The sequence below is a fragment of the Nicotiana tomentosiformis genome, chromosome 10 (genome assembly GCF_000390325.3).
Source record: "Nicotiana tomentosiformis chromosome 10, ASM39032v3, whole genome shotgun sequence".
Classification (NCBI taxonomy): Eukaryota; Viridiplantae; Streptophyta; class Magnoliopsida; order Solanales; family Solanaceae; genus Nicotiana; species Nicotiana tomentosiformis.
This window is the reverse complement of record NC_090821.1, coordinates 72,173,171-72,196,701: the sequence shown is the minus strand read 5'-3', so window position 1 is coordinate 72,196,701 and position 23,531 is coordinate 72,173,171. Positions and strand designations below refer to the sequence as shown.

General features: G+C 37.4%; 1 protein-coding gene across 2 annotated transcripts; it reads right to left on the bottom strand.

The window, feature by feature from the left end:
• Nucleotides 1-873: 873 nt before the first annotated feature.
• Nucleotides 874-9,463, bottom strand: LOC104092687 (uncharacterized). Of its 2 annotated transcripts, none has more exons than XM_009598343.4 (7): nt 9,139-9,463; nt 6,733-7,202; nt 5,567-5,762; nt 5,236-5,460; nt 4,990-5,106; nt 2,443-2,676; nt 874-1,370 (listed from the first exon to the last, which is right to left on the bottom strand). In XM_009598343.4, exons 1-7 carry the CDS (start codon nt 9,217-9,219, stop codon nt 1,158-1,160), a joined length of 1,536 nt encoding a protein of 511 aa, XP_009596638.1. In that variant the 5' UTR covers nt 9,220-9,463; the 3' UTR covers nt 874-1,157. The 2 variants fall into 2 exon arrangements, with proteins under 2 accessions (XP_009596638.1, XP_009596639.1); XM_009598344.4 differs by having other exon boundaries at nt 5,579-5,762.
• Nucleotides 9,464-23,531: the final 14,068 nt, after the last annotated feature.

The following is a 23,531-nucleotide window of genomic DNA, read 5'->3' as shown; positions in this document are numbered from 1 at the left end:
ACTTGATATTTGATGATATTGAATATTGATACCACACTTCACTTGAATATTTGATATTTGATAATTATAATTTTGTAGTGACTAAAGTAAATATTTGATGAAACTTGAAATAATAAATAATTGAGAATTTAAGAGCAATAAGCAATATTATCAAGAGAGAATTGAGAGAGAATTAGACTAGTAAGAGAGTAAATTGTGAGAAAAAAATGAAAGAGAAAGGGATGAAGAAGAAGAGGGGCTATTTATAGTTTTTAAAAGGTTAAAATTATAATTTATCAATTATTAGGGGTGGGGGGTCTATTTTCTTAAGGGGTAGGCCGAAATGGCTATTTTTTGCAAAAATGGTCGTTGCCAACGGTCATTTTTGAATTTGACCGATGGCAATAGTCAAAAAAAATTTAAAAAAAAATAATAATTTTACAACGGTAACCGGGGTAGACCGGGTTGTAGCCCGGTAAAGGGTAACCGGGTTCCGGGGCACCGGTTACCAAAATATGTGCGTTCCCGCCCCACCCCTAGCGTACCGGGCTGACCCGGGTCGAATCAGGCTGTGATTCGGCTGGCCCGGCCTGATTAACAGGCTTACTTTCACCGCATACCGTTGGGTACCATCACCTACCACTTTCACCACCAGCCACCTCCATTAGCTATCATCGGTGGACCACCACATCCATCACCACAACCAGCACCTCATAAGCCACATCGCGGACTATCATCGTTGTCCGCTACCGCCGCTGCTAGTTTTAACATTGTTCAAATAATTTTTACGATATCTTTTGAATATTTTGTGGGTATAATATTTACTTAATTATTTTATTTAAATTTTACATTTATTAACTGTTAAATAAAGACAAACTACATAAATCCAGATGCTAAGATAACAAACTGTCTTAATTATACATATTAAGATCAGAAACTTCAAAAGTTCTCTTCCCATTCATTCTAAAACCTAAGATACTTATATAACCAAAAACCAAAAAAAAAAATTAAAAAAAATACAAGCTATTTGGAATAATCTCAAACTGAGGCTTTCCCTTCCCTTTGAGATGGGAAATAGACCGGAATGGATTTTATCTATCTACAGACCTATTGACAAAATAAAAAACTAGTACAGGAAGACAAGGAGCTTAAAGATGAATGTAAAAAATATGGGGAATTCAGACGGCAGCATTTTCTTGCATTTGGCTGTCAAATCTGCTGGTCAATACTTGAGTTGCCCGAGCACTTCTATGTTGTAATCGTTGGTGTAGCATCTCTGACATCTTGTTGAAAAACTCCGCATCCCATCTTTGTATTAACACAGGATCTTCGGCATAACAGATATATATGGATGTTACCGCGCTTTCCACCACAACTGTAGCCAGTCCAACCTGAAAATCGATATACAATGTCAAATAATAAGGAAGACTCAGAGTCATAGAAGAAGAGGATAAGTCATTATGATATCCTACATTTTTGGCATCGACCATGTTACTGTAAACAAGCTCAAGTTTCAAATAGTGTGTAATGGTGATCCCAAAGGCAACTATCTTAGTGACTAATAATCACAGTTATTTTATAAAGGTGGTGCTATGGTATCGCAACTCGACTATTCTATCGAGTACATGTACCTCCCACAGCATAAGTATCGGGTAGCTCTATCTACCAAGGCTTAGCCAGATGAAAAAAATCACTTGTCATTTGTCTCTACTGGGATTCGAACCTTGTTCAACCATTATTTTCACCCACTTCTACCACTAATAATCACATACCCCGGACATAAGACTCATATGGTTTTGTGATGATGTTGAATGCCTATGCACTTTGAAAATCAAGAAAGAATAGATTAGGTTATATGAATGGATCATCAATTGATCGCATATCACAAGGTTCAACCAAAGTTCATAACTGTGAATCCCGATAAAAGTTGATATTTATTCCGCCAGCTTAAAAGTGTGACACCAGGTGCAGCATCTCAGCATGACCTATTCTTGTGTGCTGAATCCTCAGTTAACAGTATTTATATTTAGAAGTTCCTCAAGCTTATTCAGATTGAACTCTGACTTTGGCAATACTTGAGAGGGACGCACATGTGGGCAATAAGGCCGTGAGTGAGTACATGGTGGATTGGCAGGAAAAAATGGAGAAGGCTGGTGAAGGTTATCGTCTTAAAGAAATAAGTATAGTCGCTATTCTTCATAATTATTTCTTTCATCTTCCATTTATCTTTACTTAACATCACATAATCAAACTGAATAGTTGTTCAATTAGATCATTAAAGAACTTGAGGACCATTTAAAGACAAACATCATGAACAGAAAGCAATTGAAAAGAGAAGATTGAATGAATTTGGGCCCTAATATCAGGTAAGGATAAAAACGGAAGTGAGGGAAGACAAAAGGGGCATACACTTTCAGACAATAAAAGTAAGATGGGAGCTAGGATTTGATAACTATAACTTACCAAGATCATTCCCATCAACAAGGAAGTAGAACCCACCATCATCACTCTGTCAGGATGCTTGATCCTTGTCCAAATTCCTGCACAAGTTCCGGCTACCAGCCCACCCACAAGAGTTCCCATCAATATAACAGCACCTGAGCAGTCATAGGCAATAAGTGCTTCAACCCCCGTTGATTGGAATAACTCCCAGGCATCTCTTGCCGAGCGATTAAAGTTTTTACCATAAACTGCAATCTGCGAAGGATTATGTTTGAAATATGACATCAAATTCACTAACTAATTGAGATCTGGTTCTGGTAAAATTTTTAAAAATTCACTACAATGCAAAATTTCTTCCAAAGTGCTACTTATATTATAAGAACACCATCATCATCAAATAAGATACAAAGAGTACCTAAAGTACAGGAAATATAATGAAACGTTCAAAGTAAGATATATGAATGGTTTGCTCCAAAGGACCCTTCCCATCTCAGATCTTGCTCATTCTCGAAAATCAAAGCATTATATGTAGATATTTAAGGTTGTTTGCTGAAAATCAATCCATCTACCTAGAAAGATAAACTGTTTGGCAATAGCTTTAATGGCAATCCAAATGCAAGGCCACTGCCAACAACCTTAAATATCTACATATAAATAAAAAATACAGACTATGCTTTTCAGCATCCTTTTCATGCAGCATTAGCGGCCCTTCTTTGTTCTGTTGTGACTCGAGCCTGGAAGCTACATGTTATGGCTAGCAATAGCCCAACACCAACACGAATTAATTACTCAAAAGAAATACTCCTTCCGTCCCAATTTTTGTGATGGATGGTATTTCCTTTTTAGCTTGTTTACAGATAATGACATCTTTCTATATTTAGAAATAATTTAACTCTAAAATTTCTATTTTATCCTTAAGCAGATGATTTATAGCGATACAAATATCTATGGCTTGTTTTAGACCACAAGTTTGAAAAGTCTTTCTTTTTTTCTTAAACTCAACGCCCAGTCAAATACCATCACAGAAATTGGATCGGAGGGAGTAACTGATTAGTGCATGTGGCAATTTACATCACATATTTCCTTAAAATCCGTGTCCCATCCTGAAGTGGGACAAAGACTGAGATATAACTTATAGCCGGGCCACACTCTAGCTACTCCAAAGATTCATCAGCATCCATGCATGGAATACTTACACACCTAGTTGCCAGAATATCACACATGCTCAAAACTTATAACTAGCTCGTCATCTGTTAAATTGCACAAATATAAGTGCATCATGCTAAACACAAACAGATGGGAAAGAGGATCAGATAAAGAAGATTATCGAGGGGTTGGCACACATTTGGCATGTACGTTGTCTAGTTGACAAATCCTAGACTACAACCAAAAATAATTTCATAAATGAAGCAAAGAAGATTAATAAAGAGCTGAGCACATTGTGTATGTCAGTAGTTGATAAATCCTAGACTCAACCAAATACTATTACTGAAATACTCTAGAGAACAGTTAGAAGACCAAGAACGTTGTACGGTAGTGAATGTTGGGCCGCTAAAGTCCAACATATCTACAAGATATGTGTTGCAGAGATGTGGATGCTAAGATGGATCTGCAGTCATACAAGAATAGATAAGATTAAAAATGACCACATTCTCCAGAAGGTGTAAGTAGCATGCATGGATAAGAGAAGGTCGCTTGAGATGGTTTGGTCATGTCATGCGTTGACCTACAGATGCATCGGCCAATAGGTGTGAAACTATATTTAACTTATATTTTATTTGTATATTGATGGCATGAGTTGAGCGGAAGTGAGGCGTAATTGCTGTTGTTGTGTGGTATCCGAACCAACCTGCGCACACCTCAATTAATACAGGCAGCCTGCCATAATCCACAGGTATAGGTGTTGGTTCTGCTCCTCAAGAATAGAGCAGATGGGCTCATGATGAGTGTTGTAGCTAGGATGTGACCGCGGGATGTGCAGGTTCATTAATCCTATGCCTCAACTACTTGGTCATCCCTTTCGGGACAACTCAAATAACCAAGCTCAGTGGAGACATCAATATCAAAGCAGCAGTTACTCTTTTTTTGTGATAACCCTGGTGTCCAGGCCAGCTTACGCACACCTCTACTAATTCCACGAGGTACCTACTATCTCCCACCAACACAGGTACCGGGCAACTCTGTCATTATCTAAGTTTGTTGAGGTATACCGTTAACTAGATTGTCATTATCATCTTCTTTTTATATGTTATCAGGGATTGCCCGAAGCTGCTTTCTGGGAGGTGACAAGGTGTTGAACTGCTAATCGTTTAGTTTTTGATAAGGAACTTCTACTTGTTTAGTAAGTAGTGCCCTTGCAAGACTTAAGAGGGTACCAAAGCAAGATCCATGGATGGGCTATCAAGGAGAAAAAGAGAGTTGTGGATCTGGAGTTTATCTATAAAAGGTGGTCAGCAGTTGGAAGGTGAAGTAAGACCCTTCATAAAAGAATCCATTTTAGGGACATAATTTACAAATATATTGAAAAAATCAACCATGACTTGAAGAACGGAAATATTAACGAAGTACCTGGACATAAGCATATTTATTGAAGAAACGGACTAAGGTCTCAACCAAATGAAAGAGGAAATCAACGCAGCAAAGCAAACACTCATTCTTGCCAATCTTTGATCTGACTCCTCTAATCTGCACATACACGAAACTAGTCAATCAAAAATGTTCATACGTTCAGTTAAACAATATGTAAGTGCAAATCTTACCCTTCATATGAGAAGTTAATATAACAGACAATTAGATAAGAACAGATTGACCAACCTTCCACCGTAATGTCCGGATCGCAGCTGTAAAAAGTGAACCATAGCAGATGCTGCCAAACGAGGTTGTAACAGCATAGCGTAAGGATCTCATCACTGGTTTGGGAGGCATTGAGGCTGCTTGCCGACCACCATTAATGAGAACTAGAAACACCATGCCCGACACTATTACATGAATAATGTTACACAGTACTGCACCAGTCCAAAATAGACTCACACAGAACACCTGTACATAACACAAGCAATCAACAGCTCATGGTGCTTGGTAGCACAACCAGTATAAATTTGATAGTGACTAAACACTAAAACCAGATCAAATGAAGAGCACAAACTTGCCAGCTCACCACAAGAAGCCACCAGCGTCCACCATCACCGATACTAAGCGCTACAACACCAGCTACTCCAAAAGACCAAAGTACTAGCCATGAAAGCATGACTAACATGAATGCACATGAGACTCCCATAACTTCAGGAAGGCTCCACACCATCTTCACACCTCTTTGTAACACCAACATGGTAAATGGAAGTCTGCGAAATTGGGGAAAAAGAAATTTTTTCACAAAAACCAAGACTTACTCAACAGTGTCCTTATTCAAAAAAATCTTGACTTCTGTATTTATATGCTTTCTGAGCTTTAGGAAAATTTACACAAACCTCTCCATTAAATTTGTTTAAAATATTAAAAAGCTTATGACACCATCAAACTTTTTTTGATAACCGAGAAATCCCCAAGGGCTAGTGGTGAAAGGAAATTTGGAGGACAAATGGCCAGCCCCTCTACCCTTCACTTAAATACCATGCTTTTGTTTGCGACAAGGATCAAACTTGTCAAATATTTTAACGCCAATCTAAACTATCCTAGAACTTCATGCTTGTAACAAACTAAAAAGGAGGTTAGCATGATGTGGCATTTTATTTCGGAGAGGTAAACTTACAAATCTGTCGAATGTAACTTTGCACTAACTAGAATTTTTTTATACAGGGAGAGCAACCTCCTTTCAAATGGTAGGATGACTTTCTATCCAAGGAACTTCATGACTGTATATCTAATTTCATTTAAAATCAGGATGACAGGGCTGACTCCAGATAAGATTTCTTTCAAGAAAACTAATCTGCAGATGCTCCAGCAGACATGCACATAACAAATGATAGATGACCTTTAAAATTGATGACAAGAGCATGCATATAGAGAAAAGAAAGAAATAATGGTCTCCTTCCCTACAATATAAAAAACGAAGAAAGTAATAGTATGACCAGAGAACACTGACTTGCAACCAACATAATGCCCTTTGTAGAAACTGTAGTTTTCTCTTTATATATAAAAGCAAAAAATAGTAAAGTCCTCATTTTATACAATCTCACAACACCACAATTTTCTCCAAGCTGGTAGAAAGAAAGTATGGATAGCGGGCTCATTTTCACTACATTAAATAAAAAGAAAAACCAAGATTCGTTTCTGTTTCTTATTTTTCAAAATCATGTTTTTTTCCCGCTATACCTGTCTATGACTGATATTACGTACAAAAACTGCAATACTGCACCAACAGCAAATGCAACACCCCAGAAAAATTGCTTCTGCCAGAAACACAACACACTGATCACAGCAAGATATGTGGTTAAGATGTGAACCGAGAATTTCATCATGCTATTAGCACTTGAACCAAGCAACAACAACCAAGCCCATGCCAGAACTGTTCCCACTGTGCCAGCCACGGCATACAAAGGCCAAAAGTCCTCAGTCAAACCAGGCTGATTCTCAAGGAACATGTTCGTGAACCTATCGATTTTGAGCCTATCCTTTTCCCTAAACCTGTTAAACCCCAATACAGCAAGTGCCACACCTACCAATACTAGATGCAACATGAATACCCCCATCCAGAACACATCTCGCCAATGCCGTGAAACTTGTGAAGTGATCAGTTGTCGAGATCTATTAGCATCTCCACTCGACCCATTCCCCACCACATCCTGCAGTCAAATAGATAAAGAAAATAATAAAATCTCAAACTTCTCTATGTCTGCAGAGCATAAGTAAGACTCGATTGGTACTCCCTGATTCCATTTATTATGGTGGCTTTTGATGGGGTTTAAGATGCAAAATTCATTTTAGTAATATTTAGTGCTAGTTGAAGAAATATTAAAGAATGATTGAAACATGAGTTTGATAGAGAAACATCACATCAAAATGGAGAGTGTGTTAGACAAGAGTCGGAAGTTCACTTTTCCTTTCTTTTGCATGTTTGGTGCATATTGAAGTACCTACTTGTGAGTATGAAGGTTTAATTGCCACAGAATGTTTTGTAAGGATAACATCAGCCTTTTATGATACAAATTAAATGCTTACTGATATATCACACAAAAAAAATTATATCAAAGTTTAAAATTTGAGTTGTTAAATGAGTTTGAATTATTGATAGCTACGAAAATTGTATAGACCGGGATGGTGTCAAACCTTTTGAAATGTCTCAAAATGGAAAAGTAACACATAGGTTGAAAAGGAGGTAGCAACAAAGGTCTTAAGAAAAACATACTTCACATAAGGAAACTAAAGCACTGTTGAAGTTAAACTTTTTTTCTTTGATAACCGACAAATCACCGATGGCCAGTGGCGAACAGTTGGAAACTCGGGGGTAATGCCCCCCCCCCCCCCCCGGTCTTAGAATTAGACACATAAAATAAAAGCAATTCACTCGCTGAATTGACACATAAATCAAAGCAACTTAATCCAAGTAATCCAACACTCAGCCACATCATAGAAGTAAAAAAAACTGTGAAACATACTACAAATAAAGTAGCAATCTCACCAGATAATTTACAAGATTTACACCAGACATCAGAAACACAACAATGAATGTTGATCGACAAGCAATTCAACATTCATAGAAAGCATAAACCTATAAACATATTAGTTGTGAAGGCACGAGTGTACACATTCTACTATTATACTCTCGCCGCCCCAATTTATACATGATGCATTTCCATTTTTATAAAACTTTCGCAACATTCAAGAATGTAAATTCACTTTAACTAATCAAATTTAAAATTTGTATCTAATAATCTCTTTTAAACTAATTTTACGCAGCACCTCTTTAATATTTCCTTCCGCTACCAGCAATATGGTAATAAATCAAATTAATATCTTAAATTATGTTCCAATCAACAGCGTCATATCCACGAGAATACAATAAATGAGTATCAAATTCAGCATACAACTCACACTACCTATCTGCTTCTTACATCTACCCACTTGTAAGCATAAATTTACCACAAAATCAAAGCAATTCAACTTTCAAATTTATCCAAACACTCAAAATCTACTGCCACATCGAAAAATGTCCAGAAAATTGACTAAACATTGCAAATACAACACAAATTCATATAGTTTACATCACAAGCACACTAGTAAATATCGACTAAATAAACCATAACATTCACTTGTAATTATAAATTTTGACACAAAATCTCGAAGCAATTTAACTTTGAAATTTAGACCGTCAAACTGAAAAGCTCCAAAATATTGACTAAACATTCTATAAAAAGGTTGCAAATTCAACACATAATTCACACAATTTACATCACAAGCACACTAACAGCCATAACATTCACTTATAAGCATAAAGTTTGCCCAAAATTGAAGAAATTTAACTTTCAGATTTATTCAAACACTCAAAATCTACAGATACAGTGAAAAAAATATTCCAAATAATTGATTAAACATACTACAAAAAAAAAAAAAAAGTTGAAACTTTATCACATAATTCACACAATTTACACAAGCATAAAACCATTACACAAGTAGGCATAAAATAAAACTTATACAATAAACGATCAGTAGTAATTAAAAAAAATTACAAATTACCAAAAAAAATACAATTAATAAAAAAACGAGTAGTGAGATGATTACCGGCGGGGGAGCGGCGGGGGAGGGAGAAGCGGAGCCGTCGTAGGAGGAGGAAGAAAGAGAAGAGAACTGAGAATCACTCATCGAGAAATTGATGATGATGATCTGGCGGCTATAATTACAAGAACAAGTAACATTGGTTGTATAAATTCATACAAAAACTAATTTTCTTTATAAATAATAACAATAATCTATCTGTAAAATGTTCATTTGATTAAGTGTACATTGAAAAGATTGAGAGGAACAGGAAGAGTCAATGGAAGTTTTAATTATTAGGGATTTGAAATTGACTACTAACGTTTCGTTTTCTATTGCTTTCCTACTGTTCTTCGCTTTAGGGGAGTTTTTGGGTTTATATATGGAGTGAAAAGAAACTGATATGTAACGGTTAACAAAATGGTAAAATAAAGACAAATGGATTTTTCGTATTCCTGCACAAATATTTAAAAAAAATCGCCATAAATATGAAATATTAATAAATTATATACACTGATAATAAAAAAAAATATTTTATTGCCAATGGGATTGTAATACTTTTTATAGCATGTATTTTTATCTAATGTGATTATGTTTGTCTAAAGTCGAGATATGTCGGATACAGCTTCTTTACCAAAAGTAAAGGTTATTTGTGAGATTAAACTTAGCTTATTGTTATTGTATTTTTAATCTAATGTTGAGTGGTTGAGATACATTTTTATTGGTTAAGACGCGATTATCTATGTTAATAATTTTAATATTATTAACTTGACTTAACTTCAAATGTTAGCTCATATATACGTAATGGTGGAGCCACATGCATCCAAGGGGTATCAACCGATACTATTTCGTCAAAACATTACACTGTTAGCTTGGTAACCTTTTCTAAAATATGTATAATGTTATATAATGACACCGCTTGACTTCTTGGTGAGTTTATTTCTTTATATTTTGACTCCGCTTAATGAAAATTCTGACTCCGCCATTGTATATAAGGTTTATTCAAGATCATATAAGAAGGTATTAGATAATAACATATTAATGCAACCAATGTGAGATACTTACCACTTATCCTCCTTCCCTCAATCGGTGCATTTAAGACTAGATATCTAGGCTCTAGTATCATTCTCTTTCAAAAGGTGGAAAGAGCATTGCTTCTCAACTATTAAAGGCAGTCGTATGCACAAAGTATTTTATATATATACATAAAGGATGAGGAAAGGCCGCATCGTTAAGGATGTGATGTAGACAATCTACCGTAATATAAACATTAATGATTACTTTGATAGTTCGAACTCGTAACATATAGGTCACACAAAGATAATTTTAGTATTGCTCAACTATTAAAGGTCAAGGGGTTAAAGTTAAATTTACTCGTTTTTTTTTGTCCTCTAATTCTTTGTTCTTCACCATTTTCAAGTTTTTGTTTTAAATTTTCTTATTTATGATCCAATTAATAATTAACAGCTCCTACTTCGTAGTGTTGGGGAATGAGATTGATAGCAACCGTTACACCTATATCCTGTAGGGATATTTTATATACTTTTTTATTATACCATCCTACTCTCAAATCTTAATTCAATATTTCGACTAGTCTTTTTCTATGTGCATGATTTATATATATATATTTTCTTTTCACAAGACTTTTGTGCCTCAACCTTTAATGAAACAAAGTTCTCTCTCTCTCAAATAGAGCTAATTGCTTTTCGAAGGAAAAATATTATTTATTCTTTCTCTCAATATATTTGATACTTTTTCAATTTTTTTTTTTTTTAGCTAAATCAATAAATTGTTAAAATTTAAATCTAAATATTCACAAAAATCGCACTTAATTTGAATTCCAGAAACAAAAAGTTCAAATATTTTGAGACAGAAATAAACAAGAAAGGAATATCTGCATGAGATTCATTATTATAGTGTCTGAGTCAAACATGCCGAAGACATCATTATTATTATTCTTTGCTTGAAGCGTATATATTATATAATAAGCAAAAATCCTACAGATTCAAACGCTTTTTGTTTTAATATATTGAAGATTAGCTGGAAAAAGATAATCATCAAATTATTGGAACTTAATTTGCTATCCCTCCAACCAGACACTACTTTGTCAAAAATATTCAATAAATATCTATGCATTAATTTTTTTTAAAAAAGATAACATGTATATTTATATATAATGTAATATAATTTTTATATATAATAGACCGACACGATTTTACATTAATGTTTTTTGAGTTAATAAATTAAGAACAATTGAAGGGGTTCAATGGAATATATATATAGCTGAACGAATTCAGTAATTTTTATAGAAAATTAATAAAATATTTATAAGTATTTAATGTGAATATAGCAACTAAAATTGTTTATAACATTTCACACGATTAGTGTAGCAACTAAAATAAGTTATGAATTTGATACCAAATTTAAAGTCGATAAATTTTAAATCTTAGCTCCGGCTATGAATTGTTCATAACATTTCACACGACAAGTGTTTGACCAAAAAATATAGATCTTGATGGTTGAATGTTTATTTATTCATCATTCAAGTTTGCATTTTTTTTTTTGAATTCCTTGTTAGAGTTTTGATTCCGCCGTTGCATATAGGCGAGTTGTAATAAGAAGTAGATATTTTTGTTTGGTAATTAAAAGTTTTACATACCAAAAAATATATGTACATATAAAATAAAATCCAAAAATTAGAACAGTCAGATCCTTACTTTAACAAACAACTGCCTATCTTCTAGTCCCCCTCACCTCCTTTACAAATAATCAGAAATTATCAGTTAAGGGTATTAATTCAAATCAATTCCTCGAGTTTTCAGCTATCTTCTTGTTGCAATTCTCTCTACAATGTATATCCTGAATAAAGAAAAACTAAGCAGATAGCAATATAATTTTGCTTACATCGTCATTAGTTAATAAATAAAAGTAAAAGATAAGAATCAAAAAAAGGACACTTAACAAACAACTAAGCAGATAGCAATATAATTTTAGTAAATTAGTAATATCATACTAGACGTGTATTGACCGGAACATGCAAATAATAACAAATTAAGGAACAGTTTTATTTTTTTTATTTATTCTGTTTGTATAGGCTATTAGGTTACAAAGTAGTACTTATCAGTTGTGCATGGGGTCAGAGACATGTGGTTGGTTGCTGGCTAGGAATTTCCGCCGCCGAGGGAGGAAAAAACAATAGTAGTACATGTGAGACACTATATGAGCTAGAGTATTATGTCCAGATTTGAACGAATTCAGTAATTTTTATAGAAAATTAATTAAATATTTATAAGTATTTAATGTGAATATAGCAACTAAAATAAGTTATGAATTTGATGTCAAATTTAAAGTCAATAAATTTTAAATCTTAGCTCCGGCTATGAATTTGTTCGCAACATTTCACACGATAAGTGTTTGACCAAAACATATAGATCTTGGTTCAAATAATTAAATTTATGTGAACACGAGTTAATCTTAACTAACAATAATATCCTTAGATGAGATTCTTTAAAGAAGCAATGAATATCGTGTGGATCTCGTCGGACAATGATAATATCATATAATCAATATTTTCGGAATCAGGGGCAATAATGTAACATTCAATAATAATGAACAACAATAAATGACATTTAAGTAAATAGGAGGAATGATTCTGTTACATCTCGCATTTTCGTAAGTTAAAGTTTCATTGTAAGTTAATCGACGTAAATTCGGGAATAAGATTATTTTGAGATTATAAGTATTATACTATTTTTAACAAGTGATAAGTAAATTCGTGAAGGTGAAAGGGTAAACATATCAAAAAAAAATGAGTTTCATTGAAGGTGGTCAATTTGGGATAAAATACGGTCCAAGTTATAATACCCTGTATTTAGAGATTAGTGTTATATCACATGACCATGATAGTAAGGTATATGAAGTATACTAGTATTTAAGTGAAATGAGACATAGGAATTATTATGTGACTAATTGGTTAAATATGGGATAATAAGGTAAATAAATTTTATATATATTAAGTACTTAAGTGCGAGGATAAGCATATGGTATATATCTTTTGTCTTAGTAAGCACTATTTGTCATAAATGTACGACTCCCACCGCCAATACATGGCCAGGTGGAAGCCAAACATTTAATGACCTTTCGCTCTCATTTTTGGAAAGGTTATTATAACATTCACCCTTCATTTGGTGTGAAGAAGGAATTAACAAACGTTCGGCACCCTTAGTTAAGGATTAACTCATTCATTTTGAGAATTCATGCCAACACCTTGAGGATAATTCTTTTGAATATGATCCAAGTTTGAATGTTCATCTACGGCCTTCTCGAGTTTTTATGAGCAATTACGGTATGTTAAAGCTATCCCTTCTTTCTTTTTGGCATGATCCAAATGATACAAACGAAATGAGAAAACGCACAACTTTCAAAAATGACTTTATTCATAAAAGTACTAGGGGTGTCTATGTTCTTGATTTCCCATGTGACATATTATTATATCTTCTGTTCATGAGTCTTAGAAAAATACGTAGTGATAAAGTTTATCCGAAAGGTATATTGATCTTGTTAACATATTTTTTATGAATATTATTCATTTATACATGTACATTGACCCATGACCAGATGGCGTTATATACGCATATATTATATGTATATGGGATATGGAAAAAAGTTTTGGCGTTATATACGCACCACCACCTGATCAGATGGTATATGTTGATGATGTTACCCACAGTGGCCGAGATGATATGATGGGATGCCCTCAGAGGCTTGATGATGTTATGTACACCTATACTTATGCATGACACGACATTTATACGCACGTGCATGACATTATAAATGTTTCAGGATTTACAAAGTTATTTAGACTTACAGGCGGAATTCTTTATTCCATGTTTCATCTATGTCTCTTATGTATCAATTTTTATGCCTTACATACTCAGTACATTATTCATATTGACACCCTATTTCCCGAGGCCTGCATTTCATGCCCGTAGGTGTAGGTACACAAGCTGACGGTCCCCCTTCTTAGGATCCTTGATCAGCGAGAGTTGGTGAGCTCCATTTGATCCAAAACTGCTTTTGATTTTGGTACGATATGTTTGTATACATATATGGGTATGACGGGACCCAGTCCCGTCCTTGTACAGTTGTATATTCTATTAGAGTTCTGTAGACAGGATGTATAGTTGGATGTATAGCAGCCTTGTCGGCTCACCCTACGTATTTCGCACGTATATGTATATATGTCTTTTGGTCAGGTTTCCCTCACGCATGTTATTCTCGTATTTCAGCAGATATTATTCATGTTTGTATCTTAGGCACATGCTTAAGGGTGTTCGACAGGTAGGACTCGGGCACTCGTCATGGCCCATCGGTTTGGGTCGTGACAAAAGTGGTATCAGAGCAGTTATATCCTAGGGTTGTCTACAGACCGTGTCTAGTACAGTCTTGTTTATGGGTGTGTTGTGCACCAAACTTATAGACATGAGGCTACATGACATATAGAATGTTATCCTCCCTTCTTATCTTAGATCGTGCGATATAAGAGTTCATGTTCCTAACGATATGTTACATTTTCAGTGATGCCTCCAAAGACTATAGCCGCCCAGAAGGGCAAGTCCGTGGCTGGTGAGACTACCAGTCGAGCGCTACGAGTTACCAGGGCTCGGGGAGAGTCTCATAGTGAGATTCCATCTCAGACTTCACATACCCTGCTCTCTCCAGAAGAGCTCCGAGGGGCACCAGCTCCAGCGCCCGCCCCTGTACGTCCAGCTCCTCAGCAAGATGCACTGGGTCAGGAGATGAGAGATGTTATTCAGCTATTAACTCGATTAGTAGCCGCACAGGCTCGATGTCAGGAAGTAGGTATTGGTCATGCAGATAGGTCCGTCAGTGCGAGAGTTCGTGATTTCATTAATTTGGACCTTCCGGTATTCACTGGAGCAGATCCAAACGAAGACCCTCAGGTATTTATTGATAGAATGCAGAGGACTTTGAGGGTAATGAAGGCCACTGCGACTGAGTTAGTTGAGCTAGCTTCCTATAGACTTCAGAATATTGCAGTTAATTGGTACGAGTCTTGGGATTTGTCCATAGGTGAGGATACCCCTCCAGCAGTATGGAAGGAGTTTACATAAGCTTTTCTTTGTCATTATCTGCCACCAAAGCTTAAACGGGCTAGAGTTGATAGGTTCTTGACCCTTCGGCAGGGTAACATGAGTGTTTGGGAGTACAGTCTTCAGTTTGATTCGTTGGCTAGGTATGCTCTCACTATTGTATCTAAGACGGAGTATCGTGTTCACCAGTTCGTGATGGGGTTGGAGCCGCACTTGCTTAACAATTGTATTTCGGTCTCACTTCAGGCAGACATGGATATTTATCGTATTCAGGTATATGCTCAGGCTGTAGAGGAGCATAAGCAGAAGCAGAAGCAGAGGGTAGATCGTGAGCATGATAGGGCCCAGAATAAGATAGCGAGGTCTTCGGGTCCTTCTGGTGAGTTTCGAGGTGGTCAGAGACAATAATACCCGAGGTATCCAGCCCAGCCATCGGCAAGCGCACCCCTCAGTTTCCCGGTAAGAGATTTGATCGTTCCATATATTCAAGGCCTGGTCAGAATTCCAGGGCCTCAAGTTCTCAGTATAGGGGCGAGTCAAGTCAGATGAGGATTCCCTTGCCGCGCTGTGCTTAGTGTGGTAATCAGCATGCCGGGAAATACCGTATGGGGTTGGGTATTTGTTATACTTATGGTTAACCAGGCCACGTTATGAGGGATTATCCGACGAGAGGTGATGCAAGTATAGCTCAGCCAACGGGATCTATAGTTGGTTCGTCATCATCAGTACACCCCCCGGGCAAGGTTCACAAGCATCAATCGGTCGTAGTAGAGGCAGAGGCGGAGAGTCTAGCTCGAGCAGTCCTCAGAACTGCATTTATATATTAGCAGGATGACAGGATCATGAGTCATCACCTGATGTTGTTACAAGTATATTATCAGTCTCCTCATATGATGTATATGCACTGATTGACCCAGGTTCCACCTTATCATATGTTACTCCGTTAGTTGCTACTAAGTTTGGAATAAAACCTGAGTTGGTTAAACCTTTTGAGATATCCACACCTGTTGGGGACCCAGTGATAGTTAGGCGGGTATATAGAGATTGTATAATAGTAGTTCATGGTCGCTCTACATTAGCAGACCTAATCGAGTTAGATATGGTAGAATTTGATGTTATAATGGGTATGGATTGGTTGGCTTCTTGTCATGCCAACGTTGATTGTAGATCGAAGATGGTCCGATTCCAATTTCCAGGGGAGCCTATTTTGGAATGAAAGGTAATACGGCATCGCCAAGAGGTAGATTTATTTCCTATCTCAAGGCAAGGAAGATGATTAGAAAGGACTATATTTATCACTTAGTTCGGGTTCAGGATATGAAAGAAGAGTCACCAACCATTCAATTTATCCCTGTGGCTAATAGGTTTCCCGATAAGCTTTCGGGTCTTCCGCTAGAGCGAGAAATTGAGTTTGCTATTGACATATTACCAGACACTCAATCAATATCTATTCCTCCCTATAGAATAACACCCGCAGAGCTAAAAGAATTGAAGGAACAACTAAAGGACTTGCTAGAAAAAGGCTTTATCAGACCTAGTACATCAACGTGGGGAGCACCTGTGTTATTTGTGAGGGAGAAAGATGGTTCCTTACGGATGTGTATTGATTATAGGCAGTTGAATAAGGTGACGATCAAGAATATGTACCCACTCCCGAGGATTGATCATTTATTTGATCAGTTGCAAGGTGCCAACTGTTTCTCAAAAATAGACTTGAGGTTCGGGTACCATCAGGTAAGGGTTAAGGAGAAGGATATTCTGAAGACAACATTCAGGACCAGATATGGGCATTTTGAGTTTCCCGTTATGTCATTCGATTTGACCAATGCCCCAACAGTATTCATGGACTTAATGAACCGTCTGTTCAAACCCTTTCTAGATCTATTTGTGTTTGTATTTATTGATGATATTTTGGTGTATTCTCGTTCAGAGACTGAGCATGCAGATCATTTGCGTACGGTGCTAAGAGTTCTACAAAAAGGGAAGTTGTATGCAAAATTCTCTAAATGTGAATTCTGGTTGAACTCTGTAGCTTTCCTTGGGCAAATTATTTTGGGTGAGGGTATCCGAGTTGATACACAAAAGATTGAGGCAGTAAAGACTTGGACTAGACCCATGACACCGACGGAGGTTCGTAGCTTTCTCGGTTTGGCAGGTTATTACAGGAGATTTGTAGAGGGATTTTCTTCTCTTTTAGCACCTTTGACAAAGTTGACTCAGAAGGGAGTAAAGTTTCAATGGACTGATACTTGCAAACGGAGTTTCCAGGCACTGAAGGACAAATTAACTTCAGCACCGGTTCTAACACTCCTAGAAGGGACTGATGGTTATGTTATCTATTATGATGCTCCGGGTGTTGGATTGGGTTGTGTACTGATGCAGCATAGTAAGGTTGTAGCTTATGCTTCTAGACAGCTAAGAAAACACGATAAGAATTACCCGACCCACGATTTAGAGTTAGCCGCGGCGATTCATGCACTAAAGATGTGAAGACACTACTTATATGGCATTCATGCTGATATCTATACGGATCATAAGAGCCTCCAGTATATCTTCAAGGAAAAGGAATTGAATTTACGTCAAAGGAGATGGTTAGAGCTACTTAAAGACTGACGTTGATATTTTATACCAATCGGGGAAGGCTAATGTAGTAGCCGACGCCCTCAGCTGTAGATCAATGGGTAGCCTGTCATATTTACAGCCAGAGAAGAGGGGAATAGCCCATGAGATTCATCAACTAGCTAGTCTTGGAATTCGATTATTAGATTCAGGTGATATCGGAATTACTATTTAGGACACGGCAACATCCTCTTTAGTAACTGAAGTGAAGGAACGCAAGTATGGGGATCCTGTGTTAGATCATTATAGAGATACAACCCCTCTAAAGGAGAAGACACCATTTAAAACTACAAGAGATGGGGTCCTCAGATATCGAGGACAATTATATGTCCCTAATGTTGTAGGGCTGCGCCGGTAGGTTATTGGAGAAACTCACTATTCTAGTTATTCCATCCATCCAGGAGCAACAAAGATGTATCATGATATCATGAAAATATATTGGTGGGACGGAATGAAAAAAGATATAGCAGAGTTTGTTGCTCAGTGCCCTAATTGTCAGCAGGTTAAGATTGAGCATCAAAAACCCGGTGGATTATTGCAGGTTATAGAGATTATGACTTGGAAGTGGGAAGTAATCAATATGGATTTCATTGTAGGTTTACCTCGTACCCAGCATAAGTTTTATTCTATATGGGTGATTGTTGATAGACTTACAAAATCAGCCCATTTTCTGCCTATTAGGACTATATATTCCGCAGAGGATTACGCAAGGATTTACATTAAGGAGATAGTACGACTTCATGGTGTCCCTGTATCTATTATCTCAGATAGAGGAGCTCAGTTTACAGCTAATTTCTGGAGGTCCTTCCAAAAAGGATTGGGGACTCAGGTAAGTCTTAGTATAGCATTTCATCCCTAGACAGACGAACAGGTTGAGCGTACTATTCAGACACTTGAGGATATGTTACGGGCTTGTGTGATAGACTTCAAGGGAAGCTGGGATGATCATCTTTCGCTTATTGAGTTCGCGTATAATAATAGTTATCATTCCAGTATTCAGATGGCTCTATACGAAGCTCTTTACGGACGAAGGTGTAGGTCGCCTATAGGATGGTTCGATGTTGGAGAAACTAAGTTAGTAGGACCAGAATTGGTACAACAGGCGATCGAGAAGATTAAGCTTATACAGGAAAGGCTATTAGCAGCTCAAATCCGCTAGAAGTCTTATGCAGATAATCGATGACGAGACTTGGAGTTTCAGGTTGACGATTGGGCATAGATTATGAGGTTCGAAAAGAAAGGAAAACTTAGCCCTTGGTACATTGGACCATATAAGATCATACGTAAGGTAGGCCGGGTAGCATATGAGTTAGACTTGCCTTATGACTTCGAGTCTGTACATCCAGTCTTTCATGTGTCTATGCTTCGTAAATGTATCGGAGATCCTTCTAGAGTCGTGTTAGTTGATGATATTCAGGTCACAGAGTAGCTATCATATGAGGAAACTCCCATTGCTATATTAGATAGACAGGTTCAGAGATTGAGGACTAAAGACGTAGCTTCGGTGAAAGTACTTTGGAGAAACAATAATGTGAAAGAAATGACTTGGGAAGCCGAACAAGACATGATGTCTAGGTATCCTCACTTATTTCCTCTTCCAGAGAAGGGTCCGCCTGAGACATCACAGCCTTAAGGTACGAGTATGGATTCTTGTGTTAATTATTTTCACTAGTCATGTGGGGCCGTTGTTGTGATTGATGATTGTGGCAATATGTGGCGTTGAATTATTGAGTTCTCTACATGAAGGATTGATAGTATTACTGCTATAAAGGCGACCCTGCCAAAATTTATATCGATCCCGAGGAGTTAAACATTCGAGGACGAATGTTTCTAGGGGGGAAGGATGTTACATCTAGCATTTTCGTACAGTAAAGTTTCGTCGTAAGTTAATCGACGTAAGTTCGGGAATGAGATTATTTTGAGAGTATAAGTATTATGCTATTTATAACAAGTGATAAGTAAATTCGTGAAGGTGAAAGGGTAAACATATCAAAGAAAATGAGTTCCATTGAAGATGGTCAATTTGGGATAAAATACGGTCCAAGTTATAATACCCCGTATTTAGGGATTAATGCTATACCATATGACCATGATAGTAAGGTATATGAAGTATACTAGTATTTAAGTGAAATGAGACATAGGAATTATTATGTGGCTATTTGGTTAAATATGGGATAATAAGGTAAATGAAATTTATATACATTAAGTACTTAAATGTGGGGATAAGAATATGGTATATATCTTTTGTCTTAGTAAGCACTATTTGTCATAAATGTAGGACTCCCACCGCTAATACATGGCCAGGTGGACGCCAGACATTTAATGACCTTTTGCTCTCATTTTTGGAAAGGCTATTATAGCATTCACCCTTCATTTGGTGTGAAGAAGGAATTAACAAACGTTCAACACCCTTAGTTAAGGATTAACTCATTCATTTTGGGAATTCATGCCAACGCCTTGAGGATAATTCTTTTGAATATGATCCAAGTTTGAATGTTTATCTACGACCTTCTCGAGTTCTTATGAGAAATTAAGGTATGTTAAGGCTATCCTTTCTTTCTTTTTGGTATGATCCAAATGATACAAACGAAACGAGAAAACGCACAGCTTTCATAAATGACTCTATTCATAGAAGTACTAGGGGTGTCTATGTTCTTGATTCCCCATGTGATATATTATTATATCTCCTGTTCATGGGTCTCAGAAAAATACGTAGTGATAAAGTTTATCCGAAAGGTATATTGATCTTATTAACATATTTATTTTATGAATTTCATTCATTTATACATGTATATTAACACATAATCGGATGGCATTATATACGCGTATATTATATGTATATGGGATATGGAAAAAGGTTACGACATTATATATGCACCACCACCTGATCCGCTGGTATATGTTGATGATGTTGCCCACAGTGGTCGAGATGATATGATGAGATGCCTTCAAAGGCTTGATCATGTTATGTACATCTATATTTATGCATGACACGACATTTATACGCACGTGCATGGCATTATAAATGTTTCAGGATTTATAAAGTTATTTAGACTTACAGGCGGAATTCTTTATTCCATGTTTCATCTATGTCTCTTATGTACTGATTTTTATACCTTGCATACTCAGTACATTATTCATACTGATGCACTATTTCTCGGTTCCCTTTCTTAGGATCCTTGATCAGCGAGAGTTGGTGAGCTCCATTTGATCCGGAGATGCTTTTGATTTTGGTATGATATGTTTATATACATATATGGGTATGACGGGGCCCAGTACCGTCCTTGTACAATTGTATATTCTGTTAGAGGTCTGTAGACAGGATGTATAGTTGGATGTATAGCAGCCTTATCGGCTCACCCTACGTATTTCGCACGTATATGTATATATGTCTTTTGGATGGGTTTCCCTCACGCATGTTATTCTTGTAATTCAGCAGATGTTATTCATGTTTGTATCTTAGACGCATGCTTAAGGGTGTTCGACAGGTAGGACTCGGGCACTCGTCATGGCCCATCGGTTTGGGTCGTGACTGATTCACACAATAAAAGATGAAATAAGTGGATCTTCCTCCTGACAATGAGTGATAGACAGATCTTTGAATATTCGACTTATTCTCGGATCTACTGGAAAAGCATGAACAAGAATCTTAGTAAAAATGTGATGTTTGTTTCTTAGCAAGTGAGAGCCGAATCTTTAAGTCAAAATGTGCTCTTTACGAATGAATATCACATGCATCCTATCATTGTCTTTTTTTCCTATTTATATGGGGCATGTTTCTAAAAAACTCTAATAGTACAAGTGCAGAGAATATCCACTAGAATATTCTCTTTAATATCCTATCTTGAAAACTAGTCGTTAGAGCTCTGTCAATGGTACTCGACCTCGACCTCGACCATTGTTGACACCTCGACTACGGCTCTCGTTGACTCTTCGACCACATACTTTGCTGCTTCTTGGTCCATCTCGACAAGCGACGACTTGGGAACTCTTCCCTTAGTATTATCTTGGATTAAATATTTCAAAGACAAATTTTGATCCATACAGTTAGTCCTTCCTCTTATTGAGGCCGGCTTCAGGCGGGCTCGATGATCGGATTTTATTTGTTGGGGTCGAAACAATCAAGAGAGCTATGCAGGTCGTGGTGGTTACGACAAACTAGCAACGTGGCCCTATGTGGGCCGCTTATTTCAAATGATTCCATTTTCCCGATCGGTTTGTTGGAGTTATGCTGTCTACGAATTAGGGTGACGTCATGATGTCATATGTCATGATTGAATAGGGTGACATCATACGTCATGATTAAATAGGGTGACGTCAAGACGTCATACGTCATTCGGTTCTGGTGCCAGGTAATGATGAGCCGATTTTGGTTCTGGAACCAAGATCCTTATAAATAGGGCTGTTAGGGTATGATTTTGAAGTTTCAAGTTTTATTTTGAAACCCTACATTATTCTCTTGCTCTTTCCTTGCTCTAAACCTATTTTTTCTGTTCCAGTGACTTGCCTTCGTTCTCAGTTCTTCATCGTTCGATACTTCTCTTTATTTCATCAAAACATGTCTAACATGCCTTCTGAGTCTAGTGAGGGGAGTGATGCGATCCCTTTGGCGATGGTGTTTCGCCCTCACGAGGAGATGTTTCTGTCGCCGTCGATGATGGAAGTTTCCCGTTGGTGGAGGAGATATTTCCTCGCAACCCTGATACAAGGTCTGACTTCTCCAAATCACCTGATGCCGACCCTGGGGCCTTTCGGTCAGTGATGACAGAGAAAGAATTGGGAGATCTTAAGGCCAAGTTCGGCCTTCCTGATCACATCGAATTAATCCTAGCTGGTGGGATACGGTGAAGGTCCACCGTCCTGGATACTGCGCCTTCTGCGCCTATCCCTTCCAAGTCGCCTACTCTCTCTGTCTCCTTCTATTGGCAGAGGAATTCTGTCGCTATCACGGCATTTGCCCAGCTCATCTTGTGCTGTACATTTATAAGCTTATACGGATGATTACCAAATTTGCCGAGCTTGTCGAGGTCGAACTGACTCTTCGGCATCTAATACATCTGTTCGCCCCTAGCTTTTATAGGGGGACGATGTTGGACCTTTGCCACTGAGGAGGTAAGTGTCTGGTGGTGAAAATGGATGACAAAGCTAACTGCCAATTCTGGTTCAACTTCTTCTTCGCCAGAACCGAGGACGTGGTGGCCAACATCGACGGTTTTCCTGAGACATGGAATTGTACTCGTAAGTACCTAATTTCCTCGTATGTATATGTCTGTTTTTGTTTGTGCTAGCTCGTGGTCTTTGACTTCTTGCCTTTTTCTCATGCATCCAAGACCTCGCCTCCTCCTTTGGTCAAAGACATTTCTGACTGGGTTGGTAGGCTCCTCCTTCACATCGTAGGGATCCGTGAGTGGTCCGATTTTTTCAAGAAGTTTGGGCCTGCTCTCCCATCGACTGGTAAGTTCCCTTTGTTACTGGTGTCTTAGTTATGTTTTTCCTTTGGTTTACTTTTACTCACCTTCCCCCTTCCCTATGTTTTGCCTAGCTTCGGCTAGGGGATCTTCGAGCATGTCGAAAGCTCCTGCCCCCGTGTTCCTAAAGAGGAAAGTCGCTACGTCCTCGGCTCCCACCCCTCCTTCGACTATGGCTACTTCTATTCGGCATCCAGTCCCTTCTTCGACGGCTGCTACT

Coding starts and splice junctions, on each gene's coding strand:
- LOC104092687 (XM_009598343.4), bottom strand. CDS start 9,219: ATGAGTGATTCTCAGTTCTCTTCTCTTTCTTCCTCCTCCTACGACGGC. Junction 5,763..6,732: donor GTAATATCAGTCATAGACAG/GTATAGCGGGAA, acceptor CCAATTTCGCAG/ACTTCCATTTACCATGTTGG. Junction 5,107..5,235: donor TCCGGACATTACGGTGGAAG/GTTGGTCAATCT, acceptor GTGTATGTGCAG/ATTAGAGGAGTCAGATCAAA.